The sequence below is a fragment of the Bison bison genome, unplaced genomic scaffold (genome assembly GCF_000754665.1).
Source record: "Bison bison bison isolate TAMUID 2011002044 unplaced genomic scaffold, Bison_UMD1.0 scf7180017864461, whole genome shotgun sequence".
Classification (NCBI taxonomy): domain Eukaryota; kingdom Metazoa; phylum Chordata; class Mammalia; order Artiodactyla; family Bovidae; genus Bison; species Bison bison.
The window spans coordinates 15,504,698-15,526,104 of NW_011495023.1; the positions used below are offsets into that span (position 1 = coordinate 15,504,698).

General features: G+C 40.3%; 1 protein-coding gene across 1 annotated transcript in view; it reads right to left on the minus strand.

Moving 5' to 3' along the window:
- The window catches only part of NSUN6 (NOP2/Sun domain family, member 6), a 79,617-nt gene extending 60,179 nt beyond the window's left edge, over positions 1 to 19,438 (minus strand). The window contains exons 1-3 of the mRNA XM_010860072.1: positions 18,966 to 19,438; positions 16,165 to 16,320; positions 10,884 to 10,963 (exon numbers count right to left, since the gene is read on the minus strand). Of these exons, the coding sequence (XP_010858374.1) occupies positions 10,884 to 10,963; positions 16,165 to 16,320; positions 18,966 to 19,040 (311 nt within the window). The 5' untranslated portion in view covers positions 19,041 to 19,438. The remainder of the gene's footprint in view (positions 1 to 10,883; positions 10,964 to 16,164; positions 16,321 to 18,965) is intronic.
- Between the last annotated feature and the right edge of the window lie 1,969 nt (positions 19,439 to 21,407).

A 21,407-nucleotide genomic window follows, 5' to 3' on the forward strand; every position in this document is an offset into this window, starting at 1 on the left:
TGCTACTGGAGATCAGTGGAGAAATAACTCCAGAAAAAATGAAGAGATGGAGCCAAAGTAAAAACACCACCCAGTTGTGCATGGGACTGCTGATGGAAGCAGGGTTCGATGCTGTAAAGAGCAATATTGCATAGGAGCCTGGAATGTTAGGTCCATGAATCAAGGCAAATTGCTGCTGCTGCTAAGTTGCTTCAGTCGTGTCCGACTCTGTGCGACCCCATAGACTGCAGCCCACCAGGCCCCCTCCGTCCATGGGATTTTCCAGGCAAGAGTACTGGAGTGGGTTGCCATTGTTGGAAGTGGTCAAACAGGAGATGACAAGAGTGAACATCGACATTCTAAGAATCAGTGAACTAAGATGGACTGGAATGGGTGAATTTACCTCAGATGACCATTATATCTACTACTGTGGGCACAAATCCCTTAGAAGAAATGGAGTAGCCATCATAGTCAACAAGAGAGTCCAAAATGCAGTACTTGGATGCAATGTCAAAAACAAAAAATTATCTCTGTTCATTTCCAAGGCAAACCATTCAATATCCAAGTCTATGCCCCAACCAGTAACGCTGAAGAAGCTGAACAGTTCTATGAAGACCTACAAGACCTTCTAGAGCTAACACCCAAAAAAGATGTCCTTTTCATTATAGAGGACTGGAATGCAAAAGTAGGAAGTCAACACACACCTGGAGTAACTGGCAAATTTCGCCTTGGAGTACAGAATGAAGCAGGGCAAAGGCTAACAGAGTTCTGCCAAGAAAACGCACTGGTCATTGCAAACACCTTCTTCCAACAACACAAGAGAAGACTCTACACATGGACATCACCAGATGGTCGACACCAAAATCAGATTGATCATATTCTTTGCAGCCAAAGATGGAGAAGTTCTATACAGTCAGCAAAAAAAGACTGGGAGCTGACTGTGGCTCGGATCATGAACTCCTTATTGCCAAATTCAGACTGAAATTGAAGAAAGTGGAGAAAACCACTAGACCATTAAGGTATGATCTAAATCAAATCCCTTATGACTATACAGTGGAAGTGAGAAACAGATTTAAGGGACTAGAACTGACAGACTGAGTGCCTGATGAACTATGGACAGAGGTTAGTGACATTGTACAGGAGACAGGGATCTAGCCCATCCCCAAGAAAAATGCAAAGAAGCAAAATGGCTGTCTGGGGAGGTCTTACAAATAGCTGTGAAAAGAAGGGAAGCGAAAAGCAAAGGAGAAAAGGAAAGCTATACCCATTTGAATGCAGAGTTCCAAAGAATAGCAAGGAGAGATAAGAAAGCCTTTTTCAGCGATCAATGCAAAGACATAGAGGAAAACAACAGAATGGGAAAGACTAGAGATTGCTTCAAGAAAATGAGAGATACCAAGGAACATTTCATGCAAAGATGGGCTCGATAAAGGACAGAAATGGTATGGACCTAACAGAAGCAGAAGATATTAAGAAGAGGTGGCAAGAATACACAGAAGAACTGTACAAAAAAGATCTTCACAACCAAGATAATCACGAAAGTGTAATCACTCGCCTAGAGCCAGACACAGAGAAGGCAATGGCACCCCACTCCAGTACTCTTGCCTGGAAAATCCCATGGACGGAGGAGCCTGGTGGGCTGCAGTCCACGGGGTCTCGAAGAGTCGGACACGACTGAGCAACTTCACTTTCACTTTTCACTTTCATGCACTGGAGAAGGAAATGGCAACCCACTCCAGTGTTCTTGCCTGGAGAATCCCAGGGACGAGGGAGCCTGGTGGGCTGCCGTCTATGGGGTCCCACAGAGTCGGACACAACTAAAGCGACTTAGCAGCAGCAGCAGCAGCAGCAGAAGCAGAGCCAAACGTCCTGGAATGTGAAGTCAAGTGGGCCTTAGAAAGCATCACTACGAACAAAGCTAGTGGAGGTGATGAATACCAGTTGAGATATTTCAAATCCTGAAAGATGATGCTGTGAAAGTGCTGAACTCAATATGCCAGCAAATTTGGAAAACTCAGCAGTGGTTACAAGACTGGAAAAGGTCAGTTTTCATTCCAATCCCAAAGAAAGGCAATACCAAAGAATGCTCATACTTCACAATTGCACTCATCTCACATGCTAGTAAAGTAACGTTAAAAATTCTCCAAGCCAGGCTTCAGCAATATGTGAATTATGAACTTCCAGATGTTCAAGCTGGTTTTACAAAAGGCAGAGGAACCAGAGATCAAATTGCCAACATCCGCTGGATCATTGAAAAAGCAAGAGAGTTCCAGAAAAATATCTGTTTCTGCTTTATTGACTATGCCAAAGCCTTTGACTGTGTGGATCACAATCAACTGTGGAAAATTCTGAAAGAGATGGGAATACCAGACCACCTGACCTGCCTCTTGAGAAACCTGTATGCAGGTCAGGAAGCAACAGTTAGAACTGGACATGGAACAACAGAATGATTCCAAATAGGAAAAGGAGTACATCAAGGCTGTATATTGTCACCCTGCTTATTTAATTTATTTAACAGAGTACATCATGAGAAACGACGGGCTGGAGGAAGCACAAGCTGGAATCAAGATTGCTGGGAGAAATATCAATAACCTCAGATATGCAGATGACACTACCCTTATGGCAGAAAGTGAAGAACTAAAGAGCCTCTTGATGAAAGTGAAAGAGGAGAGTGAAAAAGTTGGCTTAAAGCTCAACATTCAGAAAACGAAGATCATGGCATGCGGTCCCATCACTTCATGGGCAATAGACGGGGAAACAGTGGAAACAGTGTCAGACTTTATTTTTCTGGGCTCCAAAATCACTGCAGATGGTGACTGCAGCCATGAAATTAAAAGACGCTTACTCCTTGGAAGGAAAGTTATGACCTACCTAGACAGCATATTAAAAAGCAGAGACATTACTTTGTCAATAGAGGTCTGTCTAGTCAAGGCTATGGTTTTTCCAGTGGTCGTGTATGGATGTGAGTTGGACTGTCAGGAAAGCTCAGTGCCAAAGTATTGATGCTTTTGAACTGTGGTGCTGGAGAAGACTCTCGAGAGTCCCTTAGACTGCAAGGAGATCCAACCAGTCCATCCTAAAGATCAGTCCTGGGTGTTCATTGGAAGGACTGATGTTGAAGCAGAAACTCCAATACTTTGGCCACCTGATGCGAAGAGCCGACTCATTTGAAAAGACTTTGATGCTGGGAAGGATTGAGGGCAGGAGGAGAAGGGGGTGACACAGGATGAGATTGTTGGATAGCATCACTGACTCGATGGACATGGTTGGGTGAACTCTGGGAGTTGGTGATAGATAGGGGGCCTGGCGTGCTGCAGTTCATGCAGTCACAAAGAGTCGGACACGACTGAGCGGCTGAACTGAACTGAATCTGGTATCTCATTTGCAGAATATAATTTTGAGATATCACACGATCATGATATCTCATTTGCATGTCAACCAATTGAACCAGCAGTCTTTGAGCAATTACGTGAATATTCCATTGTATTCACCCTATTATTTCATACATACAAACAGTAACTGAAAACCAAAGTGCTACCGCTAGTAGCAAGGCAACTATGAGAAACGGAAATGGAACGGCTGGAAGAGAAAGGCAAACTCAATCTCATTTGTATCTCAAGATATTTCTGCTACTGAATTATACACTCAATTTTAGGGAAATTTAATTTTCTGACCTGCTAGAAATAGATTTTTATCTAAAAGGAAAGAATACCAACAGACAATATAAAGAGATTCTTAAAAATTACAAATTGAATATTGGCCTAAAAAATTCCACTGATTTAAATGCAGTCTTTAAAAAATGGTTGGGGTACTGTGTTTAAAACACTCGTTTCCAGGTTTTTAAGGAATCTCCACACTGTTCTCCATAGTGGCTGTACTAGTTTGCATTCCCACCAACAGTGTAAGAGGGTTCCCTTTTCTCCACACCCTCTCCAGCATTTATTATTTGTAGACTTTTGGATCGCAGCCATTCTGACTGGTGTGAAATGGTACCTCATAGTGGTTTTGATTTGCATTTCTCTGATAATGAGTGATGTTGAGCATCTTTTCATGTGTTTGTTAGCCATCTGTATGTCTTCTTTGGAGAAATGTCTATTTAGTTCTTTGGCCCATTTTTTGATTGGGTCATTTATTTTTCTGGAGTTGAGCTGTAGGAGTTGCTTGTATATTTTTGAGATTAGTTGTTTGTCAGTTGCTTCATTTGCTATTATTTTCTCCCTTATGATCCAGCAATCCCACTGCTGGGCATACACACTGAGGAAACCAGAAGGGAAAGAGACACGTGTATCCCAATGTTCATCGCAGCACTGTTTATAATAGCCAGGACATGGAAGCAACCTAGATGTCCATCAGCAGATGAATGGATAAGAAAGCTGTGGTACATATACACAATGGAGTATTACTCAGCCATTAAAAAGAATACATTTGAATCAGTTCTAATGAGGTGGATGAAACTGGAGCCTATTATACAGAGTGAAGTAAGCCAGAAGGAAAAACACCATTACAGTATACTAACGCATATATATGGAATTTAGAAAGACGGTAACAATAACCCTTTGTACGAGACAGCAAAAGAGACACTGATGTATAGAACAGTCTTATGGACTCTGAGGGAGAGGGAGAGGGTGGGAAGATTTGGGAGAATGGCATTGAAACATGTAAAATATCATGTATGAAACGAGATGCCAGTCCAGGTTCGATGCACGATACTGGATGCTTGGGGCTAGAGCACTGGGATGACCCAGAGGGATGGTATGGGGAGGAAGAAGGGTTCAGGATGGGGAACACATGTATACCTGTGGTGGATTCATTTTGATATTTGGCAAAACTAATACAATTATGTAAAGTTTAAAAATAAAATAAAATTTAAAAAAAAATAAAATAAAATACTCTTATATGCATGCAGAAAACAAACTTAGGGCTACTGCAAGAGAGGGATAAATCAGGAGAGTGGGACCGTCATATACACACTATTATAAGTTAAAGAGATAACTATTAATAATAAGGACCTACTCTGTAGCACAGGGAACTCTACCCAATACTGTGTAATGACTGAAATGGGAAAAAAATCTAAAAAAAGAGTGAATATATGTGTATGTATAACTGATTCACTTTCCAGTACAGCAGAAACTAACACAACATTGTAAATCAACTATACAACAATAAACATTTTAAAAAGATGCTTATATGGGGGGATAAATTAGGAGTTTGGGATTAACATAGACACACTAATATATATAATATAAATAATCAACAAGGACCTATTGTATAGCGCAGGGAACTAAACCAAATATTTTGTAAAAACCTTTAAGGGAAAAGAATCTGAAAAGGAATATATAACTGAAGCACTCTGCTATATACCTGAAACTAACATCCCACCGTAAGTCAACTATATTTCAATTAAAAAAATGAAAAATACTTTGGATCAAGAGAAGACTGGCATTCAATTTTCTCTTTTAAGTTTTTCAATATAGTTGACGTTGATACCATCAACTTCAGCAGTACCACCTTACTTCAATCTAATTACCATTGGTAAAACCTTCCTAACATTAAAATATATTTGATCAAGACTTTCCTGGCAGTCCAGTGCTTAGGACTTCGCCTTCCAACGCAGGGGATGCAAGTCTGATCCCTGGTTGGAAAGCTAAGATCCCACATGCCTTGGGGCTGAAAAATCAAAACATAAAAAAAAACAGAAGCAATACTGAAATAAATTTAAAAACTTAAAAAAATTATTTTATATATACATATATTTGCTCAGTAAATTAAATATCATGTTAAATAAAATGAAGGAACCTGAATTTTATGGTGAGATTTACTTTTTGAATTGTTCTCTCTCTTTAAATAGTTTAACCTACATTTTGATATCCTAAATCTCTGTGAAATGTTGAGCTTCTAGTAAAAAAAAAAATTTGTCAACAAGTAAAAGTACACATATATTTCTTTTTCTAAAGCTCACAAAAATGGGGGAAGAAAAATTTGAAAGAAAATTCCATTTGCAAGAAATCTAAGCAGCAGCTAAGATGCAAGTGAAGAGTAATTAGCTGACACAATGAAATCTGGATCAAATCCAATTCCTCAATAGGGTATGACTGTTTCTGAAAAGGAAAGGCTCTTGGATACCCAAACAATTATTCATTACTCAGAAACAGGACCAAAGGTCAGGCAGAAAAAAGCAAGGTCTGGGTATGTCATGTCAGTCCCATTCCCTATGGATAAAGCCGAAAGAGGAAGTGGACTGGCAGAAGTGGCACAAGCAGACAAGTTTTCTCTAACAAACCTGGATAAACTCTCTTGAAGTAGTGAAGGGAAGAACAGCAAAGTGCCATCAATGCTGTGACTCCTCCCCTGAGTTCACTAAGCATAACCAAAAGTTAAAGCCCCCAACGAGACAGCTATGAGCTAGACGCCCCACCCACCCCCCGCCCCTCACAGCAAAGCCTTCATCAGCTCAGCTCACCAGAACTAGAGATAAGCCACTAGAAAAGATGTGGTGAAAGTGTTTTCAAAAACACATCTGATGAGTTATCCGGTTACACACTTGACCCAAAGTGCAGACCAGGTGACTCTATGTAAATGTTTTCATTCGAGTATTCATTCAAGGTGGGACAGATGCATAGGTACAGATGGCCCTCCCTCAGCTTCTGCATCTGTGGATTCAACTAGCCACAGACAGGAAAAAAAAAATTTAATTCCAGAAAGTTCCAGAAGGCAAAACTTGAATTTGCTGTTCACATAGTATTAGGTATTGCAAGTAATCTAGAAATTATTTAAAGTATGCTAAGGATGTGCATGAGTTATATGCAAATACTATACCATTTTACATAAAAGACTTGAGCAACTGTGGATATTGGTATTTGTTGTGGGGGAGGGGGTCCAATCGCCCATGAACACCAAGGGATGTGTGTAGCATTAAACAAAGCTATAATAAACCAAAGGCAAAACAAACTGTACAGACCAAAAAAGAGCAAAATCTCAAATAACCTCTCTATAGTTTCAAAGAAAATGGGTGTGTGTGTTAGTTGCTCAAGCATGTCTGATTCTTCGCGACCCTGTGGACTATAGCCCGCCAGGCTTCTGAGTCCATGGGATTCTCCAGGCAAGAATACTGGAGTGGGTTGCCATTCCCTTCTCCAGGGGATCTTCCCAACCCAGGGATCAAACCCAGGTCTCCTGCATTGCAGGCACATTCTTTACCATCTGAGTCACCAGGGAAGCCCTCAAAGAAACTAAAAAGAACCTTTAAAAAGAGAGAACAACAAGATAAAAAAGAAGAAAAGTGAACTAGCTTAGCTCAGCAAGTAAAGGATGGTCAATCTCCTGAAATTAAAGAGCTAACATAACAGACTTGAGACAGCTATTCTGAAAGAAGCCTGCTTAGAAGGTGGCCCTTGGCTGGCATCTGAAAACTTGACTGGGAAACAGTTCCCAGCACTGATATAAAACCAGCTCTAGTAACAGTCAGCTACTGTTTGTACAAGCAGTGTGGTCATTCGGAACACCTGCTTTCCTTTTGGGAGTCTGGAATTTGGCACATGCCAGGCAGAGGGGGCCTGCCAACTGAAACCTTGGGTGATGAGGCTCTAATGGGCTGCCCTCACAGACAGTTTTACTCACGTCAAAACTGACTGCTGAAAGAATGAAGCCCATCCTGGTTAACTCCATGGGGAGCAACTTTTTGGAAGCTCATGCCTGGTTTCCTCCTGACTCTACCCCATATGCCCTTCCCTTTGCTGACATGGTTTTTGTACCCCTTTCATGCAATAAATCCTTGCCAATAAATCCTTGACTAGATGCTGAGTTCTGGGGAGTCCTTCCAGCTCATTACTGACCCTGGGCTGTCTAGGAGAGCCCAACACAGGGAACATTCCCACTGGAAATCCAACATACAGAGTATTAGTGTCCTCCTAACACAGAAGGCAAAGGTATGTAATGGAAAAATCTTCAAAGAACTACCAGAAGACTTATCATTGAAAAATCCCACTGTGTTTCAATCAAAATTAAGAGAATAACCAAAATCAAGGGATATCCCAGCCAAGTTTCTACAGTCCAATGCCTAAGAGTCTCATAGATCTCCAAGTGAAAGATCAAGACTTTGTTGCAAAAGGGAAAATACTTTTTGGCTCAGATTTTTTTCACAGCAACACATGAGGCCACAAGATTGTGGAAGCAGTGTCTACACAGTTCTAAGGGAAATAACATGTGACCTGAAATGACTACACATACTTAACCAAGTCCTTACTTACATATAAAGGCAAAAACAAAGACTTCCCATGTGGTTCAGTCAGTGGTTAGGAATCCACTTTGCAATGCAGGTGACACAGGTTCAATCCCTGGTCGAGGAACTAAGATTCCACATGATGTGCGACAACTAGACCTGTGAATCACAAATACTGAACCCACGCACTCTGAGACGCAGGTGCTACAACCAGAGAGAAGCCTGCGTGACACAACCAAGACCCAGCGCAGCCATAAATAAATAAATATTTAAAATAAATATAAAGGCAACAAGCAATTCTCAAGTGAGAATGTAGAGGATACAAGAAACATACCTGGGAGAAGAGAAGCAGATGCTGCAGACCTGCTAAATCAGGGGTCCCCAGCCTTCTTAGCACCAGGGACTGGCTTCATGGAGATAACTCTTCCATGGCCGGGGCGGGGGGGGGGGTGGGTGGAGTGGTTTGGGGTAGTGATTCAAATGCATTACTTTTACTGTGCACTTTATTTCTATTATTATTACATCAGTTCCACCTCAGATCAGCAGGCATTAGATCCAGAAGGTTGGGGACCCCTATGCTAAATGACAATATCCAATCAGTCAAGATAAAGAACTCAGAAATAAACTACCGTTATTGCAAGTCAAACACTGCATTCACCTGAATTGAATAAAAAATGTTACAAAGCTTTATAATGTTAAAAAAAAAAAAAAAAACTAACAGTAAATAAAAACTGGTTGGTGGAAGTTTTAGGGCAGCTATAAGAATTTCTTCATTTTTCATAGTGGAAAGTCAAAAGATACCTAATAAAACTGGTGATGAGTTTAAAAGACAAAAAACAGCTGACATGCTCCTTTCAGAAATCAAAGGTAGGTATATGAATCCACAATCCTAAAAGATTTCTCAGTGCTTTCCTGTAACTCACCATCTGTGTTACACAGTTCACTAATGTTTTAATGAGTAGCTTACTCACTACAAAGAATAGGATGAAAGGATTATTATGAAGCCAGTAAGAATGAAATAGAGTTACACAGATTATGGAAAACTATGGGCATCGTGGAATGACGTCCAGTGTATTCCAAAATGAATCGCAGATCTCAGAAGACCTGTGACTGATCAACTATAGTAACTAGTTGGTTTAAAACTAAATAGGAATGAGAGAAATCAGAACAGTGGTTTCCTAGTATGAGGGGCAAAATGCAGAGAATTTTCTGGTGATGGAAATGGTGTATATCTTGATGGGAGTGAGTCCTGACTATATAGTTGTATGAATTTAGCAAAACTCAGCACACTTAAGACTCCTCCATTCACTAATGCAATGTTCCTCTTAACAAAAATACACAATAAGGAGTTTACAGACTCAATTTTTAACTGCAAAAGTAATACGTGTTTACAGAAAAATAAAATAAAATAAACCAGAAATGTTACAATTAGAGCCTCTTCTTACCTAGTTTCTCCCAACCTCCTCAGAGTTAAGCACTCAGAATTAATCCCTGTTAACAGTTGGGTATATTATACCCTCCAGGCTTTTTTCTGTGCATAAGTAAATATACATAAATCTGTAATATTTAATTGCAAAAGAAATGTGATTATCCTACACAGAGCATATGCTTTGGGTATTTAATTGTAAATATCATCATTTATTTGTACATATAATTCTCCCACATTTAAGGCTGTATAATATTCCACTAAATGGATAAACCAAAAACCATTACTCTACTGTTGACCACTAAATTATCAATACTTTAAAGCTTTAACAAAATGAACATTTTTGTGTTTATTACTACTCTTAGGGGTATTAAAATTTTTTTATCACAATTAGGGATTTTAAAATGCTCTTTGGGAACAGAATTCCCATTATAATATAAAAGCCTATTATTTTTTTTTTCCTTTTTTAAACACATGCCTTCCAAACACAGTATCTCTTCTATTTAGCTGTGCTTAGTTGCTCAGTCGTGTCCAACTCTTTGCGACCCCATGGACTTTAGCCCGCCAGGCTCCTATGTCCATGGAGATTCTCCAGGCAAGAATACTGGAGTGGGTTGCCATTCCCTTCTCCAGGGGATCTTCCCAACCCAGGGATCAAACCCAGGTCTCCCGCATTGCAGGCCGATTCTTCACCGTCTCAGCCACCAGGGAAGCCCAAGAATACTGGAGTAGGTAGCCTATCCCTTCTCCAGGGGATCTTCTCGACCCAGGGATGGAACTGGGGTCTACCGCATTGCAGGAGGATTCTTCACCAGCTGAGCTACCACGGTAGCCCGTTCTACTCAGAGAATACAGTAATTTAACATCATCGTGAATTAAAAAAATTCTACAAATATATCAGTTATGAAAATAGGAAACACTGTTGCTTTGTATTTCTGTTGTAGCTCCAAAAATTTTTAATTTAGCAGTGGAATCTATGATATGCAAGTAAACAAATGTCTTACAGAATGAAAAAAAATCAATCACCACTAAATGGAACTAATATGCATTCCTCTCAAGATAGCTGAGTCCATTCCCAGTGTTCTTTTGTAGTATTCTCCATGACAGACAATCTAGTCAACATTTATCAAGTTTGTGATTTCCTATCCAAATAAAGTTGCTAATAGAGAAACTTAGTACTATCACCAAACAGCAAAAAAAAGAACCTGTGACAAATTTTTATTTATAAGAATACAATTTGAAAATGAAATAGTTACAAACCTAGGTCCAATAACAGGAATAAGTAAGACATCCTGAAGGTCTGGATGCTGAAGAACAGGAAAACTTAATCCATTAAACTGCTGTTGAAAATAAACACAGAGGATTACAAAGCAATCAACACACTGGGTAAATTTCAAATTACAGAGCTTTTCATTATCATTACCTAACAGAGCATAAAGTTTGATTTAGGATTATTCTCATTTTTTTCCATGGGATACTACAAAAAAAAAAAATCAAAGACTTCAAAACAACATTTTCTCTATAATTTGATTCTCGAGTTTCTTGACTTCTTTACAAGAAAAAGGCTCAATTTTGTTTAGTTTGACTTTGTAAACACAAACCATGTTGACCTCAAGTGACCTACTTTGAAAACACATATCCAGTATAGAGTTGCATAAATAGGACATTAAAGACTGAGATTTTTAAATGCTGTGTATTATATATTATCAACACTGAATGCCATGTAAGTTTTTTGTTTACTTGTCTGTCTGTTTTTGGTTGCACCGTGGCATGTGAGATTTTAGTTCCCCTACCAGGGATTGAACCGGTGCCCCCTGTAGTGGAAGCGCAGAGTGTTAACCACTGGACCACTAGGGACGTCCTGCCACATCAGTTTTGATGATGCTTCCTGGCAAAGGCTGAATATATTCAGTATCCTCCACCATACTTGGCCTTCAGACTAGAAATAGGTGCAGGGCCAGCAGCGTAGGTGCTAAAGCCAACTCCCAATCTCATGGGTATGGAGAAGAAAATGGCAACCCACTCCAGTATTCTTGCCTGGAGAATCCCAGGGACAGAGGAGCCTGGTGGGCTGCCGTCTACAGGGTCGCACAGAGTCAGACATGACTGAAGCGACTTAGCAGCAGTCTCATGGGAGCCAACTGTGTGCATCTCTTGCCAAGTCAATAGTCATGCTGGCAGCTTAAAATTGACCAGAGTGGGAGCATTTACACCACAAAAAAAAGCAAACACTACAAACCAGCATTATTTTTCCTAGAAAGGGGTTTGTTTGGTATGTACCAGCACACCATGGCTACAGACAGAAGACAACTGGGCACTCCCCATAAAAGAAGGGAATGGAGAGCAAGGACTCTGTGTCTATCAGAGGGCCACACACAAATACTGGAAAACAAGTCTCTGCTGTGTATGCCACTGATTAGACTCACACATCTTCACATACTGCACCAAAGCAGTAACAATAATAGATACTTGTGCTGCACTGTAGTATCAATACACTAGCTATCAAAAACCCAAAATCAACCTATTTCTAAGTTGGAAAGGAAAGAGAACAAAAATTCTTCAGATTTTGGAAATCAGACTATTTTTCTACTAACTCAACAGCTCTTCTGAGTTCTGCTTCCTCTGAGCAAAGGGAATTTTGAACTAACCATACCCAACAGCATAGTAAGACATCTTGAAGGTGAACTCATTCAAACAAACCTCTCTGTTTTTTCCCCTCTCTTCCTCCTGTTCTCTCTGATACCCTAGCAGGAGTGCCCAACCTCTGGGATGATCTGAGGTGGAGCTGATGAAATAATAATAGAAATAAAGTGCATAATAAATGTAATGCACTTGAATCACTCCAAAACCATCCCCTCCCTTGGTTCACGGAAAAACTGTCTTCAACTGGGAGACTGGAAAAACCAGACCCTGGTGCCAAAAAGGTTGGGGACTGCTGCCTTACAGTGTCTAGACTATGATCCCTGCAAGGAGAAGATAATGAATTTTGTCATTTGTTTTTGTTTTGCTTCGGAAGCACTACACTCTCTCCATACTACAGAGATATTCTACACAGATATCAACCCTGCTCAGGCCAAGATTTTCCTTCTCTCCTTTTCTATCAGATATTAAAACAATACAGAAGTAAAACTTTCATAAAACCATGTGTGCCTAACTTTCATAAAAATATCACACACTTTTTTAACCAAACATACCACAGGCCTCTTTTTCTGTTTGTTTCTACCCTGTGCCCTTTTTAAAACAGCCTTATTGAGGTTTACTTTACATACCATAAAATATATCCATATGAAATGCACAATTCAACGATTTTTTTTTTTTTTTTTAGCAAATTTACGGAATTGTGCAACCATCACTAGAATTCAGTTTTAGGTCCTATCCATCACAACACACAGATTCTTCACGCCCATCTGCAGTCAATCCCTGTTCAAGCCACAACCCCAGGCAACCACTAACCTACTTCTTTCTCTAGAAGCTGCCTTTTCTAGACATTTCAAACAAATAGGATCACATACTACAGGGGGTCTTGTGCCTGGCTTCTTGCACTCACTATGGTATTTCTGAGATTCACCCACGTGGTAGCATGTATTAGTTCATCACTTTCATTGCTGAGTTCCGTTACATGCTGTGAATTTAACCACGTTTTGTTTTTCTATTCACCAGTCAATGAACATTTGGACAGTCTCCCCCTTTTGGTTATTACAAACAATGCTGCTAATAATATTCATGTCCAAGTCTCTGCATGGACATATGTTTCCACTTCTCTTGGATAGATATAGGAGTGGAATTGCTGGGTTGTACAGTAAGTTTATGTTTAGCTTTTTAAGAGACCACAGACTTTTCCAAAGATGCCAGACCACTTGACTTTCCCACCAGTGGAGACAGGTTCCAGCTTCTCCACATCCTCGCTAGTCAAATGAAATTTTAAAAGATGAAATTTCAATATGTGACCCAGAGAAATCTGGAGACAAAGCACCCGCTTATATACCATTCAGGATATGCCTTCGGGATACATGTGAGCTTTGGGACATGGAAAACGAACATCTGCGATCTAAAACCTCCTTTGAGTCCCCTTTCCTGGTAGCAAGAGGCAAGACTCAACCACCAGGTCCGTCCTTACTGCCCACAGCCCCACTTTCTCAGTCTCATCTCAACCTTTACAGAAAGGGACTCAAAGCCCAGAATGATTTCATCTGCCTTGTCTTAGACACAACACCTGAGCTTTCTTTCTATCAGACTGGGATCCTAGGTTATCTAAGCTCTAGGAATAATTTTCGAGAAAAGAAAACCACCTGGATCTGCCTGAGTTTTGCACAGAACAACTTCCTTTATTCAAGCTGGAAATCTATACACATGGCTATATAAAAGTAATAATCTTAGCTGCTTAGAGGAACTGTTCACACTGTATGCCTCATATGGTCAATAAAATTACCACTCATTAAAATTCAGAATAACCTTTCTCCAAGTTTTACATAATTATTATACTAAGTTCTGGTTTCATACAGACAGAAAGTATAGCTGATTCTTCTTACATCTTGGTCCTCTCCTCACTACTTGAAGTTTATAGAACTGTTCTTAAAGACAGTATGATAAACATTTCACTGATGTGGTGATATTAAAGACAAAAAACAAATGACTCGAACAACAAGGTCCTAATGTATAGCACAGGGAACTATATTCAACATCCTGTGATAACAAAAGCAAGTGAAAAAGATTATGCGTGTGTGCGTGTATATATATAACTGAGTCACTCTGCTGCACAGCACAGACAACACTGTAAATCAACCACACTTCAATAAAATAAAAAGAATCAATATCAGTGAAGATGCTCTGAAAATTTCACAACGTTCTATCCAGAGGAAACTTACAAAACAGCCTACTATGATATACAAACGGGAGGCTTTTAAAATGCTTATCTCTTTCCTTTTCATTTAGGTACTTAGGTAGAAATAGGCCTGCTGACACCCATCTGTGGTTATTTGTTAGAAGAGATGTAATAATAACTGCAAAATGGAATAACTAAAACTACCCCACGTCAGGCACCTTGTTTTGCTCCATCTTACATTTCCTGGGGGGCAAATCTCAGTGCACAGTGTATGAAACACACAATGCACAGCTCTGGGGTTTTCTTTCTGGTATTTTTTTTAAATAATTTTCAAAGGTTATTTTTCCCTTACACTTACTGTAAAATATTAATTATACTCTGTGTTATAGGTACATCCTTGAGCATATCTTACACCTAACTTACCTCCCCCACCCCTACAGAGCCTGCCTCCGCTGGTGACCACTAGTTGTTCTATCTGTGACTCTGTTTCTTTTCTGTTATATTCTCTAATTTGTTGTATTTTTTTGGACTCCACATATAAGTGGTATCATGTAGTATTTGTCTTTCTCTGACTTATTCCACTTACAAAATGTACAGATTTTGAAAGCAATTAAGACAATATAAACAAGAAAATTCAAATATTATCTTTCTATTTGAAACTTTAACAATTTGGGTTAGAACAGACCTCTTATGCATTTTACAATCCATTGTCAGTTAGAGAAAATGAGTATTATATGAAAACTATTAGTTGAACCAAAAAAATCTGCATTATCTTATTTTTAAATACATTCTTTATGCTATTTAATTTCCTTTTATTAAATTATATTTAATTAGCAAAGAAACTATCATTTGCAGAGATGTGGATGGACCTAGAGACTATCATACAGAGTGAAATAAGTCAGAAGCAGGAAAATACCATGTAATTCCACATAAATGTGGAATCCAGAAAAATGGTACAGATGAAACTATTTGCAAACCAGAAACAGACACAGACGTAGAGAACACACGTATGGACACCAAGGGGGAAAGTGGGAGGAACTGGGAGACTGGGATAGACATACACACATTACTGATATGATGTATAAAATAGATAACTGATGAGAACCTACTGTACAGCACAGGGAACTCTACCCAATGCTCTTTGATGACCTAAACGGGAAGGAAACCCAAGGAAGAGGGGATATATGTATATGCATGGCCGATTCATTTCGCTGAATGAATGAAGAAACAAACACAACACTGTAAAGCAACTGTACCCCAATAAATTACATTGTTATTATATTAAATTAAAAATACAATTCTACAGGCAATCAGTAGGCACCGCCTGACCTCTGGGCTCACTTCAGCTATATGATCTGCCCTCGTGATCGTTATAAGCTGCTTACAACAGCACAAACTTTTTGGGTTAGAACAGACCTCTTAAAAAAAAAAAAAAAAAAAAGAACAGACCTCTTAGCATTTTAAGGATGAAGATGACGAAACAAGAGAGGCCCGGAGGGGTTGAGTAACATATCCAGTTACTAAATAAACTCAGAATCAGAAGTATTATGTTCAAGTTCTAGCATTAGCACGCACCATATAACCTCGAACAACATTCGTGATCCTCAATTTCCTTATTTGTAAACTTGTTATAGTGTATCGTTCACATGATGTTAGGAGCAACGTGGCATAAGTTGGAGAAATCTCCTTCTGTACATAATGACAAAAATTTGCACCAACCTTCTGAAGCTCATCAAATAACAGATTTTTCACATGTTGCACTGAGGCTAGATGCGTATTTACTCTGACCGTGGTGAATGACGGAGGGTGAGACAAGTTATGTAACAGCGTTTCAAACCTCCTTTCTGCTTCTTGTTTACCTAAAGCGGACAGAATCTGAAAAGAAGAAAAGAACAAGTTACTGTTTCAATTTCATAATACACATTAAAAATATTAAGATATATGCATATACATTTGTTCCAACTGATGAAACATCATTCCACAATCACGCTCCATTTCATTTCCTGTTTACATGTTGGTAACACTAAGGTTATGGTGATTTTTCACAGGGTTATGCTAATAAACGCCTACTGAAACACCTGATGAAAAGGGATTAGAAAATCACTACCTCAACCGCAAGGCATTATTAACATTTTGAACATATCTGCTACATTTATTCACACAAATTCAGGATTTCATTCTACTTATTTATAAAAATATTAACTGTTACATCACTTCTGTAGAATTAGTTCCCTGCTAATCTCATATCCTAGAGCGAATTGGCTAGCAACCTTTTAAAACAGTAAACAGAATTTTAAGAAAATGTAACACCTGAAACTGTCACCCAACAATCTCCCACACCATCAGTTTTTTTTATATGGTAATACTACATGTTAGGCTTCCCAGGTGGCGCAGTGGTAAAGAATCCGCCTCCCAATGCAATAGACACAGGAGATGCAGGTTTGATCCCTGAGTTGGGAAGATCCCCTGCAAAAGGAAATGGTAACCCACTCCAGTATTCTTGCCTGGAGAATCCCATGGACAGAGGAGCCTGGTGGGCTACAGTCCATGGAGTCACAAAAAATCAAGACATGACTGAGCAAACATGCACGTTATTATTAAAAGTAACAAGCAGATACTGTCTAAAAAAACCCAGCAAGATACCTGTCAGAAATAAGAGTTATGAAGACTCAAATGACCAAGTTTCCTTGTAATTAACTGAAGCCTTCAAGACATGTATTTCACCATTTTTTGTCATCTTTGACTATCCCCTGCCTCACAGAATCTTCATAAACCACTTGCCAGCCTAATAATCCACTAGCCTAAAAATATTAGCACTTTCTCAGTGTTTATGTTTTTTTTAACCAAATATTTCACTACTTTCGATACTTATTACATAGGGATAGTTTTTCTTTTTGTAAAATCCTGTTAGTATGTTTGAAAAAGAACTGGTGTGTCAAAGACATTTGAATTTTCTTTTATAAAACAATGTTAATCATTTCAAAAATTCTGGGGGAAGAAAACTGCCTCTTTTTCTCTGAACACCCTCCCTAAAGTTCTTTGGAATGAAGAAGATATTTCCTCAGGGACTTCCCTGGTGGTCCAATAGGTAAGAGTTTGAGCTCCCAATGCACGGGGCCTGGGTTCAATACCTAGTCTGGAAACTAGATTCCACATGCTGCCAACTAAAGACCCAAATGCTGCAGCTAAGACCCAAAGCAGCCAAATAAATAAAATATTTAGGGAAAAAGGAGACTATTTTATCTTTCCATACTGTGATGCTCTTTAACATAATCTTTGGGAATAAAAACATAGAAATCTAACCTAGAAGTCATGGCTTCACCAACATCTTTGAAAATGATTAACATCTGTGCAGCTTTACTTTGAATACAATACCAAAGATTTGGAAAATACAAAGTTGCCTACAAGCAGGATGGTAAGGCAGAGAGCACGAGCCTGGCAATCAATCAACATTCACTGAGGACTTCTGTGCTCAAGGCTGCCAGCAGCACGCAGAAGGAACACTTGTTGAGGACCTACAGTGCCAGGTGCTCACCCTTATGACTAATACCTTAACCCTGAAAATTTAGTGCTGTTAAATGTCCTCCAACTTCACAAACGAGGAAAGCAAGTTTCAGAGATGTAAAAAAGCACTGAGATGCAAACCACGGGACTTGGGGTTCCAAATCGATTCCTTTTCCCACTGTACTAACACCTAAGCTCTTTCCCTTCAGATTTCAACATTAGGACCATGACAGCAATGTAGATTTGATTCAGGAACATAACTCTTTGGATCCTCAGCTCTCTCACCTGTAAAAATGGGGATGAAATATATACCAAAAAAAGATTGCTAAGATTAGGATGTGGAGTTTCCCAGGTGGCTCAGCGGTAAAGAATCCACCTGCCAACGCAAAGAGCTGCAGAAGATGTGGGTTCAACCCCTGGGTTGGGAAGATCCTCTGGAGTAGGAAACGGCAATCCATTTCAGTATTTTTGCCTGGACAGAGGAGACCGGTAGGCTGCAGTCAATGAGGTCCCAAAGAGTTGGACACGACTGAGCACACACACAAGAAAGGTCTGCAAACCACCTAGCACAATCAGTGGCATTTAACAAGCACTCGCTGAATAACAGTATACCTTCCACCTGAGTACGGAGCAGGTGCTGTAAGAACACAGGTGTTTCTTCCCTACAGGACGTATCATTCTCAGAGGACACAGATCTTTGCTTGCTCACCCCTGTAACCCCTTCAGTCCCCGACACCTGTCTCCAAGCACACAGCAGCTTTTTTCCTCCTCCTTCCTTTCCCATTCTGAAATGTTAAAAAAAAAAAAAACACTCCATACATCTCTTAGCTCAGGAAGGATTCATTACATACCTGCAGAAAGACATCAGCATACTATATTAATGCATTGGGAAAGGCTAGTAATAAGAAACAACAGCTGTAAACATTTAATTGTCTTTTAGGGTTTTTTTCCTATCCCTCTAGTGTGTAAATATTTGAATGTCTGCAAACAGCATTTAATATATTTATCTGACCTACCTCCTTATTCATAAAGCCCGCTTTAAGATAGTTTTCAACTTCAAGTCTCAAAGATATTTTAGGGAAAACAGACATTTTCCTACTGCTTGAATTCTCCTACTCTAGGATAAATGACAGAAAACGGTGGTTTTTCTCTGTCCAAATTGCAATAAACGTCTGAGCAATGAACACCACCCACGACGTGCCAGGACCATCCGATGCCAAAGAAAAGAGAGAGGCTCACGCCCAGTTAAAATAAACGCGGAGGAACTTCCACGCCTTCTGGAGCTTGGAGCGGCTTCACCTCCACCGAACCCGTCCCGGGACTTCTTTAGCGACGCTCACGGACACTACTACAAGGCAATGCCACTCACGTGGCGGGAGGTGACGGGGGAATCGTGAGGAGTGAATCCGCTGTCAACTGCACAGAGATGTGCAAAACCACGGGGGCATCAACTTCGTAACGCGCAGCCCAGGTTGCTCTGCAGAGAGCGCGTTCCGGAATGCGTCAGTTCCGGCGACGTGGCCCGCCCCTCCTTCCCCCGCCCACCAATCCGCAGCCGTAAATGGCCGCTACGTCACGCCTCCAGAGTGTCCCAGTTCCACCCGCGATGCGTCCAGGTGCGGCTGGCCTGGGCGGGCACCCCTTAAGAGGTTGGAGGAGGCGCTGCCTCCGGCCCTCAAACTGGTGGAACTCTCTGTAGACCTGGCAGGAGAAAGCTGGGTGCCAATTGGAAAGGGTTGAGTCGTACTGACCTGATTAAAAAAGGCGAGGGCCGCGGCGGGGGGAGGGGGTTGGGCATGCAGGTACACCTGAGTTGAATCCACATGGTAAGATTCCCTGGAGAAGGAAATGGCAACCACTCCAGTATTCTTGCCTGGAGAATTCCATGGACTGAGGAGCCTGGTAGGGTACGGTCCATGGAGTCCCAGAGAGTCGGACACGACTGAGCGACTGACACTTTCACTTTTTCAATTAGTTAACGACCAACTAAAGGAGTACGTCAAGGCTGTATATTGTCACCCTGCTTATTTAACTTATATGCAGAGTACATCATGAGAAACACTGGGCTGGAAGAAGCACAGCTGGAATCAAGATTACCGGGAGAAATATTAATAACCTCAGATATGTAGGTGACACCACCCTTATGGCAGAAAGTGGAGAACTAAAGAGCCTCTTGATCAAAGTGAAAGAGGAGAGTGAAAAAGTTGGCTTAAAGCTCAACATTCAGAAAACTAAGATCATGGCATCCGGTCCCATCATTTCATGGCAAATAAATGGGAAAACAGTGGCTGACTTTATTTTTCTGGGCTCCAAAATCACTGCAGATGGTGACTGCAGCCATGAAATGAAAAGACACTCCTTGGAAGGAAAGTTATGACCAACCTAGACAGCATATTGAAAAGCAGAGACATTACTTTGTCAATAAAGGTCCATCTAGTCAAGGCTGTGGTTTTTCCAGTAGTCATGCATGGGTGTGAGAGTGGACTATAAAGAAAGCTGAGCCCCAAAGAATTGATGCTTTTGAACTGTGGTGTTGGAGAGGACTCTTGAGAGTCCCTTGGACTGCAAGGAAATCCAATCAGTCCATCCTGAAGGAGATCAGTCCTGGGTGTTCATTGGAAGGACTGATGTTGAAGCAGAAACTCCAGTACTTTGGCCACCTGATGCAAAGAGCTGACTCATTTGAAAAGACCCTGATGCTGGGAAAGATAGAGGGCAGGAGGAGAAGGGGATGACAGAGGATAAGATGGTTGGATGGCATCACCAACTCAATGGACATGGGTTTGGGTGGACTCCGGGAGTTGGTGATGGACAGGAAGGCCTGGCATGCTGCAGTTCATGGGATCGCAAAGAGTCAGACATGACTCAGCGACTGAACTGATACTGAACCTCCAAAGAAAGAATTAAACCAAAGTTTGCTTGAACCCTTCAGGCACCCTTTGAGTTTTATGAAATGTCCTTCCCTCTCTTAGGATTGCTGGCCTAATCTCAGTTGTAGATAAACAACATTATTCAAAGTTTTTAAAGCTGGGTTCATGGTGTTTTAATATCTTTATATCCTCAGGTGAAACTTCAAAACACACAGATAGTTTCTACAGTTAGTTGAATACGGAAGGCTAACAGTTCCCGGTATGGAAGTTGATTTCTCCTTTAAAGCCCATGAGACCTTTGGTGTAAACTTTGTGTTAGAGGTGAAAAAATTCAAAGGGACAAGGGACCTAACGAAAGACATAGTTTCCTATCCTTAAATAGGAAACTAGAAATAATTCTTCTGTCTGGAGACAGTGTTCTTTGAAACACATCCAGTGGTCATTAACACTGAACTGTAGGGAAATTATTTCCTAAATCTTTTTCTCTTGAAATCTTAGACAGAGATGTTTTTAGAAGTATAATACACACTCTAACGATGATTGAGAACATCAGGATAAAGACCATCACCACCTGGCTTCTAAAGCCAA